The sequence below is a fragment of the Vanellus vanellus genome (genome assembly GCF_965231255.1).
Source record: "Vanellus vanellus genome assembly, chromosome: 4".
NCBI classification, from domain to species: Eukaryota; Metazoa; Chordata; class Aves; order Charadriiformes; family Charadriidae; genus Vanellus; species Vanellus vanellus.
The window spans coordinates 53,203,012-53,223,163 of record NC_138909.1 but is presented as its reverse complement, the minus strand read 5'-3'; the positions used below and the strand labels follow the sequence as shown (position 1 = coordinate 53,223,163).

At 37.2% G+C, this 20,152-nt stretch overlaps 1 protein-coding gene across 2 annotated transcripts in view; it reads left to right on the top strand.

The window, feature by feature from the left end:
- ZFYVE28 (zinc finger FYVE-type containing 28) overlaps positions 1–20,152 on the top strand; it is a gene marked incomplete at both ends in the record, with an annotated part of 170,882 nt that overhangs the window by 72,207 nt on the left and 78,523 nt on the right. For both annotated transcript variants that reach the window (XM_082482987.1, XM_082482986.1), the window contains one exon: positions 9,588–9,728. In XM_082482987.1, the coding sequence (XP_082339113.1) occupies positions 9,588–9,728 (141 nt within the window). The remainder of the gene's footprint in view (positions 1–9,587; positions 9,729–20,152) is intronic.

Sequence of the window (20,152 nt, the reverse complement as noted above, 5' to 3'; positions counted from 1 at the left end):
ACTTTCTAGACTGTTCCCTCCCTGCTGTATTGTATTCCCAGCAGATGTCTGGCAAATTGAAGTCTCCCACGAGGACTAGAGCTCACGATCTTGAGACTTCTCCCAGCCGTTTATAGAATATTTCACCTGCCTCCTCATCCTGGTTGGGCGGTCTATAACAGACTCCTACTACAATATCTGCCTTGTTAGCCCTCCCCCTGATCCTTACCCACAAACACTCAATCCTGTTATCACCATCATTTAGTTCAAGACATTCATAACACTCCCTGACATACAGGGCCACCCCCCCGCCTCTTCTCGCTTGCCTATCCTTCCTGAAGAGTCTATAGCCATCCATGGCAGCACTATAGCTATGTGAGTCATCCCACCATGTTTCTGTGATGGCAACTACATCGTAATTACCCTGGTGTACAATGGCTTCCAGCTCCTCCTGTTTGTTGCCCATGCTACGTGCATTAGTGTATAAGCACTTCAGCTGGGCTATTGGTCCTTTCTCCTTTTTACTGGAGGGAGCTGAAGTTCTGCCATCCCCAGACATCTTCCTAAGGAGCCCGGTTATGTCCCCTGTCTTTTCCAAGTCTAGTGCCAGCACCCCACTTTCAGGCTTTTTGCTAGCAACCTTGGATCTATCCCCATCCCCCTTCGAACCTAGTTTGGAAAATGGAATAGGAAACCCAGTTTGACTGATGGTGGCACTTAAAGCTACTTGTTTATATGGTTTAGATGAAGTAGTGGAAATAAGATCAAAAGATTTACTTATGCAGACATTCATTTGAAGTTATTGTCAGAAGGCAGAAGCTGGGAAAAGTTTCTGTGCTGAAGACCGTAAGAGCAGTTTCTTTCATCACTGGGCTTGAACAGATGCATTTTGGAACAAAGTTCTGATGAAATCTTTTTGTTGAAGTGATTGATTGTGCTAGTGATATGATGCCAAGGTAGTTAAATCCTGAACATCTGGCAAGGTGTTCAACCTGAGCTTATTGAAAGCCCCCTACAAGGCAAATGAGGTTATGTATGAACAACTTTGCATAGATGATTGTACTTTTATTGAAAAACGATATGGAACACCTCAGACTAATCATAAGCAAGTTTGCTGAGGCAAAGAAAAATAAAGATGCACTTTCAATATCAAGAAACCTAAGGAATGTGCTATGCCTATTTCTACCTGAGAAAGACTGTGGAGTAACAGCAGGCTTGAACTCGTTGCTGGGTCAGGTTTCCCTCTTGTTAGTTTTCTCTATGCCCCGATTAACCAAGACATTTATTTCATGACCCAGAAGTAAAGTGCTGTATATGGCAGATTGTTCAAAACAGGTCGGTACTGAACAGCAAGACAAAATTGGCATCCTCCCAGGTCTGCTAAGCACGAGCAAAATACTGGAACTACAGACCTGGAAGGAAAAAAATCCCATTAGGATATGTGCATGCTGAAACAAGATGGAATGGAAAAGAGGCTGCAAACCAATCCTTCAACTGCACAAAGTGGGAGTTTAGAGGTTTTTGCTTGGTTTTTGGTGGTTTTTTTTTGGTGGGTTTTTTCCTTAGAATAGAAGTCTGGTTCTGAAAGGAAGAAAGAGTATAGCAAACTAATAATTAGAAAGACATTAACATTGAGGGTGTGTCCAAGAGGAGGTCATTGTTTGCCTCAATGTTTGGAAATTGTTATAAATATCTAGACACATCCATAAAACATGTTTTAACATAATTATAGCGGGTTTAAAAAGTCGTCTAATACAGAAGGTTGTGAAGACAGGCAGCTTATTGAGATGGAGGGTTTGCATTATTGGAGGAAAAATAGTTGGGTGCTGCTTCCAAATGCCATGCCATTCCTCTGTGTAAGGGTGCTGGTGTGGATCTGGAATTGAACATAATCAATGAACAAGCCCAGGGAGCTAAATTGGCTATTTTCCTCTTGTTAGATAACAAATCACTAAAACCACTGCAGAATCTATTTTGTTTGAAAATATACTTAGTGTGATGTTTGAATTTAAATAAAAAAATCTAGACAAACCTGAAGCAAACTGCAAAAAAGCATTTAAAGAGTGATTTGTTCATTTCAATGTGTATCCTGACAAGCTGAATTTGCTGTTTCTAAGTAAATATTTGTCCTTTAAACTGGATGTTCTTGCAGCAGCTGAGAATAAAGTATCTTAAGGTCAAACTCCAGGAGATTAGCTGCAGAAGAAGGCTTTTGGTAAGTATTTTACAAGTTCAGTGGGATGGGTTGACCTTGGCTGACTGCTGGGTCCTCACCCAGCCATGCTCTCGCTCCCTTCCTCAACAGGCTTGGGGGGAGAAAACAGGATGAAAAAGCTTGTGGGTAAAGATAAGGAGATCAGTTGCCAGTTACCATCATGGGCAAAACATACTCAGTTTGGGGAAGATTAGTTTCTTGCTAATTAAAAATAGCCTGCCATAGGCTGGGGGAGGAGGTAGCATTGCAGGTTACCCACTTTTCACATGGAAGAAGTGTCTGCTCCATCACTTCTCCCACCTGCATAGTGTGTTGACTTCCCCACAGCAAAACCCCTTCATCTTCCTGAAGTCTAAGTTCTTTTGTAGAAACTGAAGCTGTGGTTCAGCTGCAGGCCAGTTCTGTTCATCAGAGTACATGTCTGAAAGCTTAACAGTATATATGCTTATGTACTTCCCCTAGAAAATACGGATTTGAGCTCATGCTTTTCTAGATTAGTATTATGAATGCTCAAAAATAGAAACTCTGTACAGTGACTTAATCCATGATGAGTGAAAACCGGCTGCATGGCAGTCTCAAGTATTTGCTACTGTAGTTCAGTGTAACCACTATCAGATTTTCCTTTCTGGGGGGTTGGTTTTATACCAATTCTGTAGGGGAAACAAAGCACTTAAATGTGTTTGGGGAGAGTGTGCTAATATTGCAAAAACTCATCCACCTGATTTTTGTTGTCTAATAAATCATTATCTCACTGTTTGGTTGTTTTTGCTTAAGGTGCTGCTAGCATTTTATTGTGTTAACAACCTGTTTACCTGTCTGTCTTGCTTGTGTAATGATATTCTGTAGATAAACATAGAGCAGCTGACAAAGCTTTAACCAGGCTGTAGCTTTTCTTACAGTGCTTGGTTTTTTTACAAATCCTCATGACCAGTTACTGATTGTTGTATTCATCTTGGAAGTCCTTTTTCTTATGCATGTGCAACACCAGTTTAAGACTTCATTACATTCTACAAAATATGAATGTTGAGGGATTTTCTTCCCCTTTTTTCCTTAATGGATACCACTTGAGGTAATCAGTAGATTAAAAAAAAAAGCCAAAAAACAAAGCCCCCAAAATAATGGCATACTTGATCTAGTGGAGTTCCTCTTTCATTTAATGTGAAGAAATAGTTTTACTACTAAAAGTTGACATTTGAATTTAACAATCAGAAATTTTGGCTCACCGGCCTGTTAGAGAACGATTGTTTCTTATTGTTATCTGTCAGCATTTGGAAATTAATATAAAATTCAAAGGACCTGTCCAATGGAAGGATGTAAGTACACTTACATACATAGGAGGTGAAAAATGAAATGTCGTAACAACTTGCTGGTATCCTTTTCTGACGAAATACCTTAAATCTTTGGAACTTGTCACCTGCCAGTTAAGCCTACTAGTGCAAATGTGACTGGTGTAGTCAGCTTTCAATTGGATAAGTTTCTGTCACTGTAAGTCCATTATTTTTTCACACTGGCAATGAATAAACTTGGGACTTTGCACCTAAATCCTATTACTTTTGAACAAAACAGTTTTTTGCGGAATCACGGAGTTTGAGTTGGAAGGGACCTCTAGAGATCATCTAGTCCAACTCCCCTGCTAAAGCAGGATTGCCTAGAGCACATTACTCAGGACTGCATCCAGGCGGGTCTTGAAAATCTCCAGACTTCAAAGGGGACTCCACAACCTCCCTGGGCAGCCTGTTCCAGTGCTCTGTCACCCTCACCATGAAGAAGTTTTTCCACACCGGAACTTCCTATGTTCTAACTTGTGCCCATTACCCCTCATCCTATCACTGGGAACCACTGAACAGAGCCTGGCTCCATCTTCCTTCAACCCACCCTTTAGATACTTGTATGCCATAATAAGGTCTCCTTTCCTTCTGATAATATGTAAGTTGTAGTTAAGTTTAAATACCTTAAAACTAGTTACATGTAACATCAGTTGTAAGCTTTAAAAAGACTGTTGCCTCATCTCTGGCTGTACTTAAAATGCTTAGGACCTAATTCTCCTTTGTGGTGCACAGAACATGTCATCTCATACATCAGTTGATGTTTTTCAAAATGTTAGGTGTGTTTTTCTGTATGCTTCAGAGTAGGAGCAAGATCTTGACTTTTAGCTCTTCCAAATCTCCAACTCAAAGGGAATGTGCTTTTACTTGTGAAGTCCCTTTTCTTATTTCTGTGTTATGCAGTAATTGCTTGTATTCGGCACTGTCTGATAAGGGCAGCATTTATTTCAGGGAATGGAAAGTTTGAGGTTGATTGTCATTGTCTTTGGGTATGTGACAATGTGCTTCTTTCCTTTCCCTGAAAATACAGTAGATGATGGATTTAGACTGAGAACAACTGGGCCCTCAGTAATAGAGACACTTATACCACCCTTTCCCTTACCAAAGGGGGAATCAAGGAAGCTACATAAATGAAAAGTAGTTCCACCGATGTGAATGCCATGGCCTTTCTCTAAAACTATTCACTTCAGCCATTAGAGTTGTAGCATCAGTTGTATTGGAAAATAAATTGTTGAGCAGGTGGTTGATGTTTGTTAACCTTTGTGGTGAAGGAAGAATAGCATCATGGGGCACTTGCAGCAGTTGAAACGGTTGCACACAGACTACCACTCAGTATTGTCCTGCGATTGTGGATGCAGTTGCTGCAAAGTATAATAAAATATATGTATTTGTGTAAAAATACCTTTATTACCAAGTACTATGTGAAAAGTTACCCTGATGGATGTGGGTTTACTTTGTTCCCTTGTCAAAAAGCAATCTGGATTTACCATTGGCAAAAGGCATATAATTAATGCTTTTCTGTATAGTTTCTTTCCATAGGGATCAAGTTAGGGTTTCTGAGTGTGTGGGAGAGATGTAAATGCTTACTGTTGGAAAAATACCAGTGAACAAGGGAGATCTGGAGCCTTTCATCTCAGGTCCATGGATTTTAAGGAGGGTTGGGGTTTAGCTGTTTTTCTGAAGCCTCTAGATCAGCAAATCAAAAATGATTGATATTTTCCAGAGGATAACTGACAGGCATCAGCAGATAATTATATCACTAGTTGGGATCTTGCTCATCTGTATGGTTCCCTTGCTTCAGTCTGTTCTTTGGATAATTTGGGATGATGTCGTCTTCTGTCTCTTTGTGCTGGTGGTGGGGGCTCCTTTCCTGTTGCGATGTCAGTAGAAGAAAAAGCCCGAACAAGATCTTTACTTCCCTACAAAGGGTCGCTGAAACCTGAGAAATGTTCCCTTTAGTGTTCAAATTATGGCCTGCTGTCACTTATGTTTATAAGATGATGCATATTTTATGTGGTAGTTAAAGAACAAGCATTATTGATACTTGAAAGCTGCTGTTAAAAATCACAAAGACACTTGCAATTTTGTTTCTTGGGGAGGATTTTCTCCTTTTGAATAACCCTTATTTCTGGAAATGTGATTTTCAAGGTGATTGTTAAATTCCAGAATTACTGAATGGTTTGAGATTGATCCCTTGGCACCTTGGCTTCTTGTAGTATCAGCTTTTGTTCTAGTTGTTTGCTCCAGTCTGGTGTTGAGAAGTCTGTGTTAGAATTTCTTTCCCAGTTAGTTGACACTTTTTAGTGACAGCTTCTGGTTTTGATAAACCAGCATGGTTTCGATAGAATAGCATCTTTTCATCTGATAACATGCAAAAAGTAATCTTATAGATGAGTTACTTATCTAATAACCTGTAGCTAACAGGTCTGTTAGCCTCCCCCCCCCCCCCCAATCCTCAAACTATCTGTGCAACCTACAGTGATGTGATAAAAGGAGTACTGCAATCTGGATACAGAAATAGGTCAAATAACACAAGCAGTCAATAATTTATTGGAAAAAGGCAAAACGAGCAGTATCTAAAAGTTGAAGTCCAGCAAATCAAAACAAGAGATTAGATGCATTAATTTGGTAAATGTGATTAATTGCTGAAACTAACTACACAGATAAGTGATAGGTTCTCTGTTAGGTGCTTTCAAATGAAGTCTTTCTATTAATTTGGGCAGCTGAGGATGACAACTACTAGTTGTTATTCTGCCAAAGAATAATAAGTTAATTTGGGTGGAATTATTTGAATCATATTTTGCATAAACTGAAAGTAAAAATTGGCAGTGAGCATGGTGCTATCTCTTATTTTCTGCTACCAATTGGAACAAATTGCATTTAGAAAGTTGTGGTTATTTGCTTTAAACAACCCCCCCCCACTAAGAGATTTAGAGTTTCATGCAGCTTTGGCTTGCCAGGGACTGCATATGATTGACACAATTAATCAAAGATCACACTGCTAATCCACACCAAACATAACACAGTCGAGAGAACTCAATTAAAACTTTTGTTCCTCCAATTGAAAAGATAGGCCACGTGGGAGCTAAGTATCTCAGCCTTACTTGTTTTGCTTGAGACCAGTCTTAATTGCCTTACTTTGCTTCTGCAGTGTAATTTAGATGTTTATAAATCAGCAGTCATGCTTTGCCACAATTCCACACATGAACTCCTGCACCTTTGGTTAACAGCTTTGTCTAGAAAGTTTTAATGCATATAGGTAAATGCCGAAGTTTTAATGCATATAGGTAAATGCAAAAATTGGAAATAAAAATAATTGGGTAGGGGAAATGCTGAAAGAAATGCTTTACTAAACCTTACTTTATAAATGCAGAAATTTAGAACTAAAAGTTGAACTTAGTAGTTCAGTTATAGGGTCTCCTTATCATTCATTTTGAATTTTGTTTCCCTGACCACGTATCGCAAGCTTTATTCTTCTCCCTGGGCACCTTTATATCAGGGTTATAGTGAAGACATTATTCAAGACTGTAAACTTCTGACAGCTTACACTTAGGGTACTGAAACTGCTTAATAAAAGACAACATTGAAAGCTTATGATTGGAAAGGCTCTCTATTTTGTAGAAAGTGTCTGTTTAAAGAAGAAAAACACTCATTTCGACTGCCTGAAAAGCTGTTTCATCTATGACTTGACTTAAAATTTGAGTGGTGTGAAGCAGTGATGTAGTAAGCTGCTGGGCAGCATGCTGGCTTACAGCAATGGTAAAGGTAGCCTTAAATTTGCTATATTCATGCACAAATACAGTGTATAGGAACAGGAGTTGGTACCTGTGTTTTCGTGGAGGGCTGTTGTCTTGTTAAATTGCTGTCTGAGAACGAATACAGCAGGTAACAATGAGGCAGTATTTAGCATCGCTTGTAAGACTAAATCTTTTTCCTGAAGTCCTACGGCAATAAAATACTTGCAGTATTTAACTCCTTGATCCTGTCAAGTGTGGAGGATGTATACTGTTCTCTTCAAAAGGTGTTAATGCTCTGTTGTTCCTTTCCGGGACTAAACAGCTGTACAGGTTTTAATGCTGTTGTACTATGAAAGCATGAAAGGATTTTTCTGCAGGATATGTATCTTGTGGAGACTAAAATAGGGAGTTTAACAGTATGTTGTGGTAGCTTCTGTTGAAATTTAAGTAAAAAGCAAAAATAACCGGATTTTTTTCCCAGTATTCCTGATGGGCATTTATTGCACTCTCACCACTCCTAAGCCTGTGTTGTTGTTGGCAGATGTTTGCTACAGATCTTGTGTGATTGCAAACAATTTGTCTTCTGGACTGGTGCTGCAGGGCTGGGTGTGTGTGAAGAACAAGATTCAGCTCTCTAGTATACCTTTATCATATCTTAGTGCCTTAAACCTGTGGCTTGCTAACAGCAGCACTTCTGATCCCACCGCATCCATATGCCCATCCCTTAACAACTTTGGTATTTTATCCTTTTATGGTAGTGGAAATGTTTTGTGCTTCACACTGAAAACGTTATGGTTTGCAACATATACTTCCTCACTATCTCCTCAGTGGTTTTGTTTTTTGCCTTTCGTTGCATTTGGTGATGTTGTCTTTTAAACTGATATTATCTTCTGTTTTGTGTTGACTAATTTCTTGCCTGTATTACACTTGTCTCTGTTGGTACATGCTTTGCTCTGATGTACATCTTCATTAGTTGTAATTTAAAGTGTGTTACTACTTGGTGGTTTCCATGCTTTTGCTGCTATTTTTTTTTTTTTTGTTTATAAAAGCAATGTTTTCTTTTTACACAATGGTTTCCTTTACCTGGAAGTTCTTCTGTATTAATTTTTCCCCCCAGTGTTTGAATCTTTTTTAATTGCTTCCATGCAACTTGGTCTGCATATGTAACCTGGCCTTTCCAAAAGTATTTTTGCATTGTTTCATTCTTCAGTGCATTAAGAATCAATTTCAGATACTTTGCAGCTATTTGTCTTCTGTAGTATCAGGTGTTTTTTCTTTCATCTAGTGACAACTAATTCTAATTCCCAGTCTACAGTTAGTGCAATCTTAATTTGTCTCACACTGTCATTAAACCCAAGTATTTCCAGTTTATACACATCTCCCGCAAATCTTGTGTATGTTTTACTGACTGCTTCTTTAGAATAATATGAGGTTGTGCTTATTGGAGCCCATGAATCTTTCCCCAGGTTGCTGACACCTACTAAAAGCTACTCCTTCCCTCCTCCCACTTGTATGTCTGTGCTCGTTTTAACAGTCAATTATGTCCCCCCTTCTGTTATTTTTCCAATATTTTAATAAAACCTTTCATAGGGATTGGAATTTCCAGTTGTTAATACTTAAAAAAATAAATATAACTTTTATGGGGTAAACTTTTATTATTAATATTTCTCAGTGATTTTGATGATGCATTTCTTTATTCTTTTCTGTTATAACTGCAGTTTTGTTTTAATGTGGCCAAAAATCCATTGTGGTAATTCTGTTCTTTGCCACTCAGAAGACTTATGACATAGTTTTCTCTCTGTAATACCACGTTCAGTCGTATTACTTGCTTTGTGAAGTCTTTACATCTGTTTGGTTCTGGTAACTCATCTAGTAGATTCAGGACTCTTTCCCTTCTGTGACTTGATTCTTATCCTCAAAGTGAGGATTCTGATCAGATAATGCTGCATTGTGTTGCAGGGGTTACCACACTGCTTGATAGATTACCACATTGTTTAGTAGATTTTGGGGGTTTTATTTGTTTGTTTTAACGTGGAAAGCAATTTTGTCTTGTTTTGCCTAGAACTGAAGTGTACTTTTGTTTAATAAACAAAACTTGTGATTCAGTTGTTTGCTCCACCAGATAATTATTCCACAAGTAGTGAGAATGTGGGATGGTTTTGGAGATCATGATAGCTGAGTAATGCCTCAAGTTTTATTACATGAGGTTTTTTTATTCAACAACAACAACAAAAAAAACAAACAAAAAAACAACCCCACAATAAATTTAAGTAGCTGAAATAGTTTTTTTTATTTGCAAAAATAATGTAATATTTTCTGTCTTCAATGCAGAGAACAGACCCACAACTCCTTGCTCAGTTCTACTATGCTGATGAGGAACTAAATCAAGTAGCAGCTGAACTGGACAGTTTGGATGGAAGAAAAGACCCACAGAGATGTACGCTGCTAGTCAACCAGTTTCGCTCTTGTCAGGTAATCATGGCATGTTCCTGATTTCACTGACATCTCTGAGTATATTAAATGTATTACATTATTATTTATTGTATTAATTTTTATTATCAAATCTCTTTAAAATGAACTAAAATGAACTGTTGGTAGATATATGCCTTTCCTTAGTGTAAAAGGTATATTTTTGAAAACACTATTCATAAATTAAATCTACTACATCTCAGTTAAGAGTGTTGATGCTTTCCCTTAAACAAGAACATACATTAAAGACTGTTTCCTTTATATAACATAAGCATACAGAGCTTACTAGAACATGAGAAATATTTCAAAATTTCAGGCAGTATAAAGTAGCCATGTCTTATGTAGGTGCTCAGCTTTCATACCTCATGATTCTGATAGCTTTTCATTAATTCATGAACTACGCAAAGACACCTAGTACTTTTGCTGATTTTTGAAAAATATCTGCGTTATGTCAGTCTTGAAGATGAGAGGAACTACTGAGGAATGAAGCAAAAGAGGGGTTTTATCTGTAAATTATTTCAGAAGTATGAGTCTAAATTCCTGTTGTATGATTCAGTTCACCTAAAAACAGATTTCTGAGGGTATTTGAAACTGTGGCTGTACTTTGAGACTTGAAGGGAGAAGAATCAGAGACTGCAAAGACCAATTCAGCTAAGTCTAGCTCTCCAGCTTGGGTGGTTTTGTGAAGTGATTTATTAAGAAAAACAATTCAGAAATTGAAAAACAGTTGAAAATATAACTTTCCCTGTCTTGCTGTATGCCATTCTACACCAACTTTTTCAATAACAAAATTCAGTTTTTTAGAGGTAGAAGCTACTTAGGTGGTACACTTTGTACTTGCACAAATGCTTTGATACTTCCTCTCCCAGTCACACCCAAGAAAAACACTTTGAAGCAAAGTAAGCTCGAGTCCAGGATACACCATGCTCAGGTGGTAGGAGGATTTCTGTATAAAAAGTAAACACTTGCTGTCAACTCAGGAGAATTGTATAGTAATAAAGATTCATTTACAGCTCCACTAAGTAAAAAATGGCAGTTAAGTGTAAAGGATGTATTCTGATTCACCCCTTGCTAGAATTTCTTGCTGTTACTAATAGTAAAATGTACTAAACTTCATTATGTGGAAAATTTTGTCATTAATCAACTTAAGATGAGTTTGAAGAACAGTGTCCTGATCATCATAGCAAATGTTCACATTGTTAGCTGAGTCTGTTGGAAAAGTCATGTGCTTACTTGCAAGAGAATTAAATTTAAGAAGTGCAGGTTTTTTGAAGAGCACTTACAGAGAAAGAATTGATAGTCAATGTATTGTTATGTCGGAAACAATTTAAATAATTCTCTCTACTTTGAATATCTTCAATTTCCTACTGTATTGTGATTAGAGAAAAATGTGGAGTTTAAGGGTTTATTGAACTGGAAACTGAGTTTAGTAATCAAGTCAAAATACAGTGACTTGGAGGGGAAAAAAATAGGGGTGACAGTTATCCTGAAAGATCATTGATTTCAGCCTTCTGTGTGAGGGATGTCTCTTCACAAACATTTATCTGACTTATTGTTACAAACTTCCAGTAATGGACATTCCACGAACTTTCTAGGCAAATGCTTTCTGGACTGTTTTTTTTAAGAAAGGTTTTCTAATAATGATGAATGAACAATATCACAGTCAAAGATAAACTCCTTGTTTGTTGCTTTATCCTTGGAGGTTATGATTTATTCTGTGTTTCTCTGCAAGTGCACAGGCTTTCTGATTTGTTTCTTGTGGTATAGGCAGATGTGAGGAGCTATTCTGTTCCAGAAGTAGCTTCTCTGAATGTTTCACCTGTAGTAATGCAAGAAATGCAGATTTGGATAGCTCCTTGGTCAGTTTGGTTGGCTTGTTATATAGTGACTCACCACCTTGTGACTCTTAATACCTTCTGATGCCTGGTAATTTCTTCTTTTCATTTGTCAAACTGATTGCTGTTACTAAAACGATCTGTTGCTAGAGCTGAAAGAAAAGATAGACGTGGTTTCCTTTTTTCATGTAGCTATTTTTGTAACTTCTAATTTTCAAAGTTCTGCGGAATAGGTCAGATCACCATCAAATGTCATGTCAAAAATGGCTTTGCTAATGAGGATTTACATTATTTTGTAGCACTTTGTGTAAAAGCAGTGTGGCTTTGGTTTTTCCTTTTAAGAATTTGTCATGGAAATGCCAAACAAGATAAGGAGCAGTATTTTAGTAAGGATTCAGAATATAGGTTTTTGCAAGTCAGATATTGCATGGTAAGAGGAGAAATAAGTTTTAGCCTAAGGTATGGTGGAGTTTGAGGGTGATGGAGAACCAACAGCTTGGGGTCAAAATGTTTGTAATGGAAGGTTATGCGTGTGAAAGTAGGATAGCAACTATGTTGTGCAATACCTCTGTGATATCTGCAACACTTACACAATTCTGAGACTTTTTTTAGAAATGTGTTCTTTCTGACTCTTCAAGCGATGCTTTTGAAAAGGAACTTGTGACCACAGAATGTTAGCCAGACTCCCAGTCTTTGCATGATTTTTTTCTATTTTTTCCTTGTTTTTCCTTTCCTATTAAGGTTTCCAGATTATTCCCAATTTTCATCTCCATAAAGTTTGCAGAGACATAGTCCTTCTATCAGCTTTTAGTGTTTTCTAAGGGCAAAGATTTCTAAAATTCCTTGACTTTCCGCCTTTTCATCTGGCTTCAAAATTAATTGATTGTTCCTGGGTTGCTTGTTTTCAGATGACTTACTGATAGTATCTGCTTGATTAACATGTGATGTTTTGAAAATTTATATTGTTTTATTAACTAGAGGAGAGAAATGTCTTTAAATTTGACTTTTTCTGAAAGGCCAACAAGTCCTACAAACTAATTCTTTTTAGAGAGAGGTTATAATCTGTTGGATCTTAACTATATCTGAAGTCCTAAGTTTTATATCTTTGTCTATATTTTCCACTTTTGGTACTATTGTTCAAGAGCTCCAAGTTTACTGTAGTATGTGAACAGATTCAGGCAAAAGAAAAGGACTCTGCCTAAAAGATGTAGTGTTTTATAGTGGAAATACTTAATGTTTTCCATCTTAACAAAACCGACAGTATTAGTCAAGACAGGTTGAAGGTATGGTGCATTGCAGTGTTCCCATGGATATGCAGAGCTTCACGTTGACAATTCCTTAGTAAAGAATTGCAACTCTGAATGTTGTCCTATACTGTTTGAGTAAGAATCAAGGTAATGTTTTTCAAAGCTTTGCTTCTCATTTTCACATTAATGCAATATAACATTTTTTCCAGTTGTGGTACCCTATTACAAAAATGACATCCCTCATTTTACTTTTGTGTTTGCATGTCAGTGGTAGAATATTACAAGAACGTAACATTGATATAGTATCTTGCATTTATTGTGTGGTTAATACCTATCCAACAGAATTAACCACTTCTTCCTCTAGTGATTTCTGTTAAAATTAACAATAATCTAAGTGTGCATAGATGCATGGTAAAAAGATATGTAAGTTCTCCTTAAATGAAAAAAGGGTAGGTAGAATGTCATAGTTTGGTTTGAACTTCATTGATGGTAATAGAGGGGAAAGTACATTTTTTTCTTTAAGAAAGACATATTTTCATCTGTGAATCTTGAGTAATATGCTATGCTAGCTCATCTGAGTTTTATTTCCCCTGCAACACAAATAATTCATTGAGGTATTTTTGTATTAGGGTTATAATAAGGTGCCCTTTTCTATGCTGCTCCCAGCATCACACAATATTGAATTTCATAAGAAGTAATGGTAATGTTGTGTATGTGTAATGCACTCATGCATTTGCGATCATCCCCTAAACTAATTCGCCTTGATTGCTGCTATTTTCACATTGATTAATATTTTGTTACTTGATTTGATAAACTGATTTAAAACAATTTTTCAGCTTTTTAAATGGAATTAGGTTTAATGTTAAATATTACAGAACTTCATTGTTTTTGTTTAAGAGTAAAAAATCCCTTTGTTTCTAACCTGGAGATTTTGTTGGGACTTGACAACGAAACACTGGACCTGTGTATAAGTACTTAACACTGTGAAAGTGTTTTCAGGATCATAGTACTTGCTTGCTGTTTCAGTAGATGGCAAATTATTTCTGTGTACAGTAGTGAAGTCTCAGAATAGCATATGAGTCAGTTCCCAGCATGGTTTTAACAAAACTATTCCTTGAACTGCAGATTGAGATTGTGTCTCAGCAATGTGTAATTTGATCTGCTAAAGTACAGTAGGAAGGAATTTGCCCCTGTCAGGGCACTGGCCCGAAGGAAATCTTCGACTTGCCTGGTTGTCTTACCTCTTGCACTGTGCCACAGAATAGTGAAATGGGGAATTTATAGTATTCATGAAACATGACAGTTTCTGGCTCACTGGTAAGAGTGAGTGATGCTGCATTGACTGGTAGCATATTATACTGGCTCTTCATTCTTTTCCTGCTATTTCCTTGCTTGGGAAGCACCACTTGAATTACTGCAGTTGGTGGTCCAGCATTTTCAAGGCAGCTATCACCAGTTTCAGTTTGCTGTAACATTAGGCTTAAAATGTACCCTTTAGTGGGCTGCTTAATACATGGGTCACTCCTCCCTATGCTGGGTGAGAAGCAGACCCCTATGAACCTGAATCTCATTATCTATCACAGTGTAAGTTAATGTTGCTGAGGAATCAAAGCTCTTAGAGAAAGCTGGAGCATATTTCGGTGGTGTTATTACTTATCTGTCTCAATTTCTGTAGCAGTATAAAAATGTGATAAATTATATACAAAAATTCTGTTTCAACCAGACTTATCTCTATTTCTTCCTGCTCAAATTATTAATTTAAAGCATCATTGAGATGAGTTGAGATTCAAGTGTCAATGAAAACAAAGCTTTGCCCTTATTGTAAAGGAGTAGGTGTTGGAGTGGTTAGAACCTACAAGCTGAAGGAGCTTACTGTAGAGTGTGGAAAGAGGGTAAATATGGGCTGTGGGAAACAATGAGTAATAAGATGGTAGAGGGTAAAATACTGCTAGGAGCCCATCTGGGGAATCTCCTCTGTCACAGAGTGGCATGCTAAAATCATAGAATGGTTTGAGTTGAAGAGACCTTGAAGATCACATTTCATTCCAGCTTCCCTGCCATGGGCAGGGACACCTTCCACTAGACCAGATTGCTCAAAGCCCCATCCAGCCTGGCCTTGAACACTTCCAGGGATGGGGCAGCCACAGCTTCTCTAGGTAGCCTGTTCTGCTGTCTCATCATCCTCAGATTAAAGAATTTCTTCCTAATATCTAGTCTAAACCTACCTTCTTTCAGTTTGAAACCATTATCCCTCATACTATTGTTACACTCCCTGATCAAGAGTCCCTCCCCATCTTACCTGTAGGCCCCCTTTAGGTACTGGAAAGCTGCTATAAGGTCTCCCTGGAGCCTTCTCTTCTCCAGGCTGAACAACCCCAACTCTCTCAGCCTATCTTCATAGGAGAGGTGCTCCAGCCCTATGATCATCTTTGGCCCTCCTCTGGACCTGTTCTAACAGGTCCCTGTCCTTCGTATGTTGGGGGCCCCAGAGCTGGATGCAGTACTCCAGGTGGTGTCTCATGAGAGCTGAGTTAGAGGGGCAAAATCACCTCCCTCGACCTGCTGGCCATACTTCTTTTGACACAGCCCAGGATGTGGTTGGCTTTCTGGGCTGCAAGTGCATGTTGCTGGCTCATTCACTTTTTCACCCACCAATACCACCAAATCCTTCTCAGGGCTGCTCTCAATCAATGCATCGCCCAGCCTGTATTCATGTTTGGGATTTCCCTGACCCAGATGCAGGACCTTACACTTGGCCTTGTTGAATCAAAATCAAAATTTTAATTAAAAAAAAATTGTACTCTTCATCTTTGAAATATGGTTTTTGTGTATCCTAAAAGTTTAAAAACATTATTTGCTTTCTGAAGCTGGAGTTGAATGAATAAGACAAGTCTAAAAGTGGGGGAAGCTTTTCATCTGATACTCTTTAGTGTCTTGATGAAGCAATGATGATGTTTGATAATGGGTCACTTTAGGAGGTAGTTACCAATTTCTGCCTGATAAAGGGAAACCAGTCCAGTTGCCTTTTACCTCAGCTTACACCATGTTCATGGGTAGATTTCTCGATTGCTTTTTTCGTTAATTTAAAAAAACAAACAAAATCACCACCACTGCCACACACAGTTGTTGCAGGGTTTGCAAAAATATCTAGTACAATTCCCGGAGTGGAGGAGGACCATGACTGAGCTGCAGTGAACTCTGTCATGGAACATGTGTGGATTTCTCTGTACTGGGAAATGGAAAGGATCTTCAGAGTGTGAGGTTTGAAATTTTTTGTGTATATTTAAAAATAAATAAAAGCTGATACAGCATGGAATGACAACACAGGTGGCAATCAATAATGCACAAGGGTGAAACTGATGCTAGACTGACAAGTTGCTAAATAATGAAAAGGGAACTTATCTTTGTATACACAATACAATTAATTTTTTATCAGTGAAAAAAGGGATGTGATTATCTTAAATAGTACATGCTGTCAAAGCTATAGGTTGTTATTGAAGGGACTGTGATGTGAGGTTATGACCACATTCATTGCATGTAAACTATAGAAAAACAGTTTGGTGGAAGATGTAGTCATCCATTTAAAACATGAGGAGATAACAGGAGAGCAAGATTAATATTTTATACTTCAATTAGTGCAGTACTCTTTATTTTTTTGGTCCAGATGTCATGAATTTTGTTTGTATTTAGAAAACATTTTCTTTGTTAAAGAGAACTTGGCTATATAAGGCTCTTAATTTCTGAGGTTATGAAGTCTTCTAACATTCTATTTAAAAAAAAAAGATGTTTCATTTCTTAATGCATGATTATCTGCCCTAAATCATACTTTTTATATTAAGAAAAATTGACACGTTGGTATCTTGATTGAATATTGACATAGTGAACCTGAGACACACTGGTGTAATTCCCAGAGCATTTGAAGGCTAAATGAGGACAGTAGAGACAGGTCATCCTAAAACTGACTTTTCTCAGCATTTGTGAAGTATGAGACTATACCAGATCCACTTCTGTAGGAATTAATGTAATGTGACATGTCTGACTATGAGGGGCTTTATAGTTCTTCCACATTGTTCAATGGTGCCATCAGAGGACTGCTGTCAGTTCTGCTATATTTCTCCTTTTTAAATTTTTTTTTTTTACTGTTGTAAGGAAGGATAAATTCTAGTATCAGTGACTGAATTGTTTATGTAGTCTCATGACTTAAATATGCTGCAGTTTCCCTTCTTTTTTCCACGTGCATGTGGTAGCACCATGTTAGCAAGATTTGCATGTATTGTTAATTATTTATTTGGTGATATTTCTGTGCTTGGGGATTAAGTACGTCGTCTTCGGTTAGAAGCTTTTTCACTTAATCATGTAAGAAAAAAACCCTTTCTCTTCATTTAATTCTTCAATGCTGGGAAAGGATGATAAGAAAGACAAGAAGGCAAATTATTTTTTAAAGACAGTTCTTAGCAGTGGAATTTAATTTTCATTGTGACCTTAAAATACTTGAAAGTCAGCCTTTACTTTAACTTTTTATATGAAATAATTCATAAATCATTAACTATTTCCTCTATTTTCAAGGGATATAATGCCAATATTATACCACTGTATCTATATATGTATTTCAAATATTAATAATGGCTTGTTATGAAGACTATTTTGTGGAATTTTGTGTGACCTTGTTTTCTCATGTGTCAAGTTGTCATAAGTAAATTTTCATAAAACAAAAGGAAGCCTTTAGATGTTTATCTACATATATCATGCATTGGGTGCAACAAGGACTTCTACATATTAAAAGGAGGGATTATGAAAATATTTTGGAGTTTGGGAGAATAGATGAATTTCAGACTGCCCTATGGTAACTGTTGGTGTATAACTTAACAATAAACTACTAATTGAATGGCTAGATTTCACGGTGATGGGAAGAAAATAAACTGTTACCCATTAGCTTGTTCAGTCATTGTAACTTTAAGCTTCTCCTTCTAAGTATAAATAGTTCAGTCATAACTCTAAGTTCCTTTAGTGGTGTAAAGATATAGAGATTGTCTTCTGTGTCAAACTTACACTTTGGAATGCATTTGTGTTAGCTCGTTGCAGCACAATGTTCTTGGTGGAAGAAGCGTGGACTTCAAGATCGTAATTAAAAAAATATTCATGTTTGAAAGAATTTACATGTATTAGCAAGTTAGTATTGCTTCAAGGAAGTTTGAAAGGGTTGATATGAAAACAGCTTGTGATAAGGAAAAGTTTGGTGAGCAGGCATGGGATGGTAGGCTTTGTTACTACATGCTTTTGCACTACTTGCACACATAAAAACTTCCCATTTTAAAGGCTTTGGGAAATTAATACTTGTGTGAAATGAATTATGCAGAAATTCTGCTGTGTTGGTTAAGAATGCTTACCTTTTTGCTTGTGCCATCTACTCTTTCCTGCTGGATTTTTATTTTTTACAGTAGTGCTATTTTTTCAACACTTTTAAAAGTAGTGTTGAGATGAACAGCAGCAGTATTACCCCAAGTATATGGTTCTTCCTGCTGCGAATCAAATAAAGCTGACTTTTATATGCCAATACTGCTCCTTGTTCCATAGTTCGGTAAAAAGCCCAGAATTTAATTTAAAAAATGTAGTGCTCTTGATACAACTGTATGATGTACACAACATAAATTCTTGGATTTGCTTTGAGAATGCATTGTCAGTTCTCAAGGCTTCGTGCATGAAGATTACCTAAGCAAATACCAAGCAATTGGTATTTGCTTGTATTCTTTGATTTTTTTTTTTTTTTTTTCAGGTGCCCCAGGGTATCTATAACTACTGCTAAAGTAATTTTTGTTCCACTTATATAGTCTTCATAATAAAACAGCATAGTAGTTCATGTAGAAGCGTAAGTGATCTTTAGGCTGCAAAGCTTGTTGAATTGATTTGTGCAACTAACACACTGAGATAAACTCTTATTGATGTAAGCTCTTGTGATTTTACTTAATAATTGTCCTGATACTGTGAGAAGGGCTTTTTGGGGGTGTTTTTGTTGTTTTTTTTTTTTTCTGGTTAGGTCTGATGTAGTCTCATAAATAAGGATGAATTCTAGCAGGCTTGCAGTCATGTCTACTTTTGACTTGCATGATAACTGGGATTAAAAAAATATTTTCCTTTTTCACACATTGCTACAAACCTTTGGCCTCTCTGTCAGCCCTGTTTATTATTTGTACTATTGTCCTCCATAGGGATTTTGAAAATTTGGCTGGCAAATAATTTAACCGTGTAGGCGGAATGTGAAGAGTTCTCTCAGTAGATCTAACATATTTGTGGTTGCCTGGTTTATTCTGCAATGCAAATAAGAGTCTAAAAGTACACCTTATTTTTATAATTAAGAAAAATAAAATTTTGAGGGGCTTCCTCAACAAGAAGGCAGTACTATCTTTATGTAAGTTTTTTAGGAGATCCTTAAATCATTAATTTAAAATACACAGATAGTAGAAATGATCCTAGGCCTGCATAGAATTGAAGTCTCCAAAGATTTGGGCTCTACAGTGTTGAATTAAACCATTGTTGGATATAACTCTTTATTGGTGGTATAGTACTGTATTGGCCTTTCTTTATCTTTTTTTCTACAGCTGCAGAACTTCAACATAACTCTCTCAATTCTCAATTAACTCTGTATTCAGTGAAACCAGATTTTCCTTTTTTTTTTTTTTTTTTTTTTTAACACAAAGTGTGTTCTTTCTCTCCGAGCAGGTAAAAGCTTTTAAATATACCAGTTCTGTGAATTAACACTGCTAGGTTTTATAACTATCTTAATTGAAAAGCATGAAGTGATTTCAGGAAAAGGAAAAAAAAGTAAATTTGGGTGGTTTTGGTCAGAGCCCTATGATAACTTTAGCAGCTGTGCATATGGATTGCCCAGTCTTTGGTTCAAGCAAGCCCTTGGGCACTCAGTAGAAATGCTATGAACACTTTAGTTTCAGTAAATATCTTCATTTTATTGCTTGGATATGTGGTTGAGTATGGGCAAAAAAAAAAAGATAAACTTTGATTTTATTAAAAAGTCTGAAACATGTATTTCTGTGTTATCACACAACTCCTTAGGCAAAATTCCAAGGTCCATTGGCAATGCCAATTTAAAGGTTTTCCATTCCCAGTTTACACTATTTTTGTTCCTATACCCACACTTCAGCATGACACCCCCTCAAAGCACAGCTTCCCATTAGCTTAAACTGATTTACGACTGTGCTGCCATCAAGAGGTAGCTTTTTCTGTCTGTCCTTCCTTCCATCACAAGTCTGTGTGCTCCAGGAACCCGGCTCCTGTTCTAGTACTAGGTCATTGAACAGACATGGAATGGGTGGGATCACCTGGAAACCTG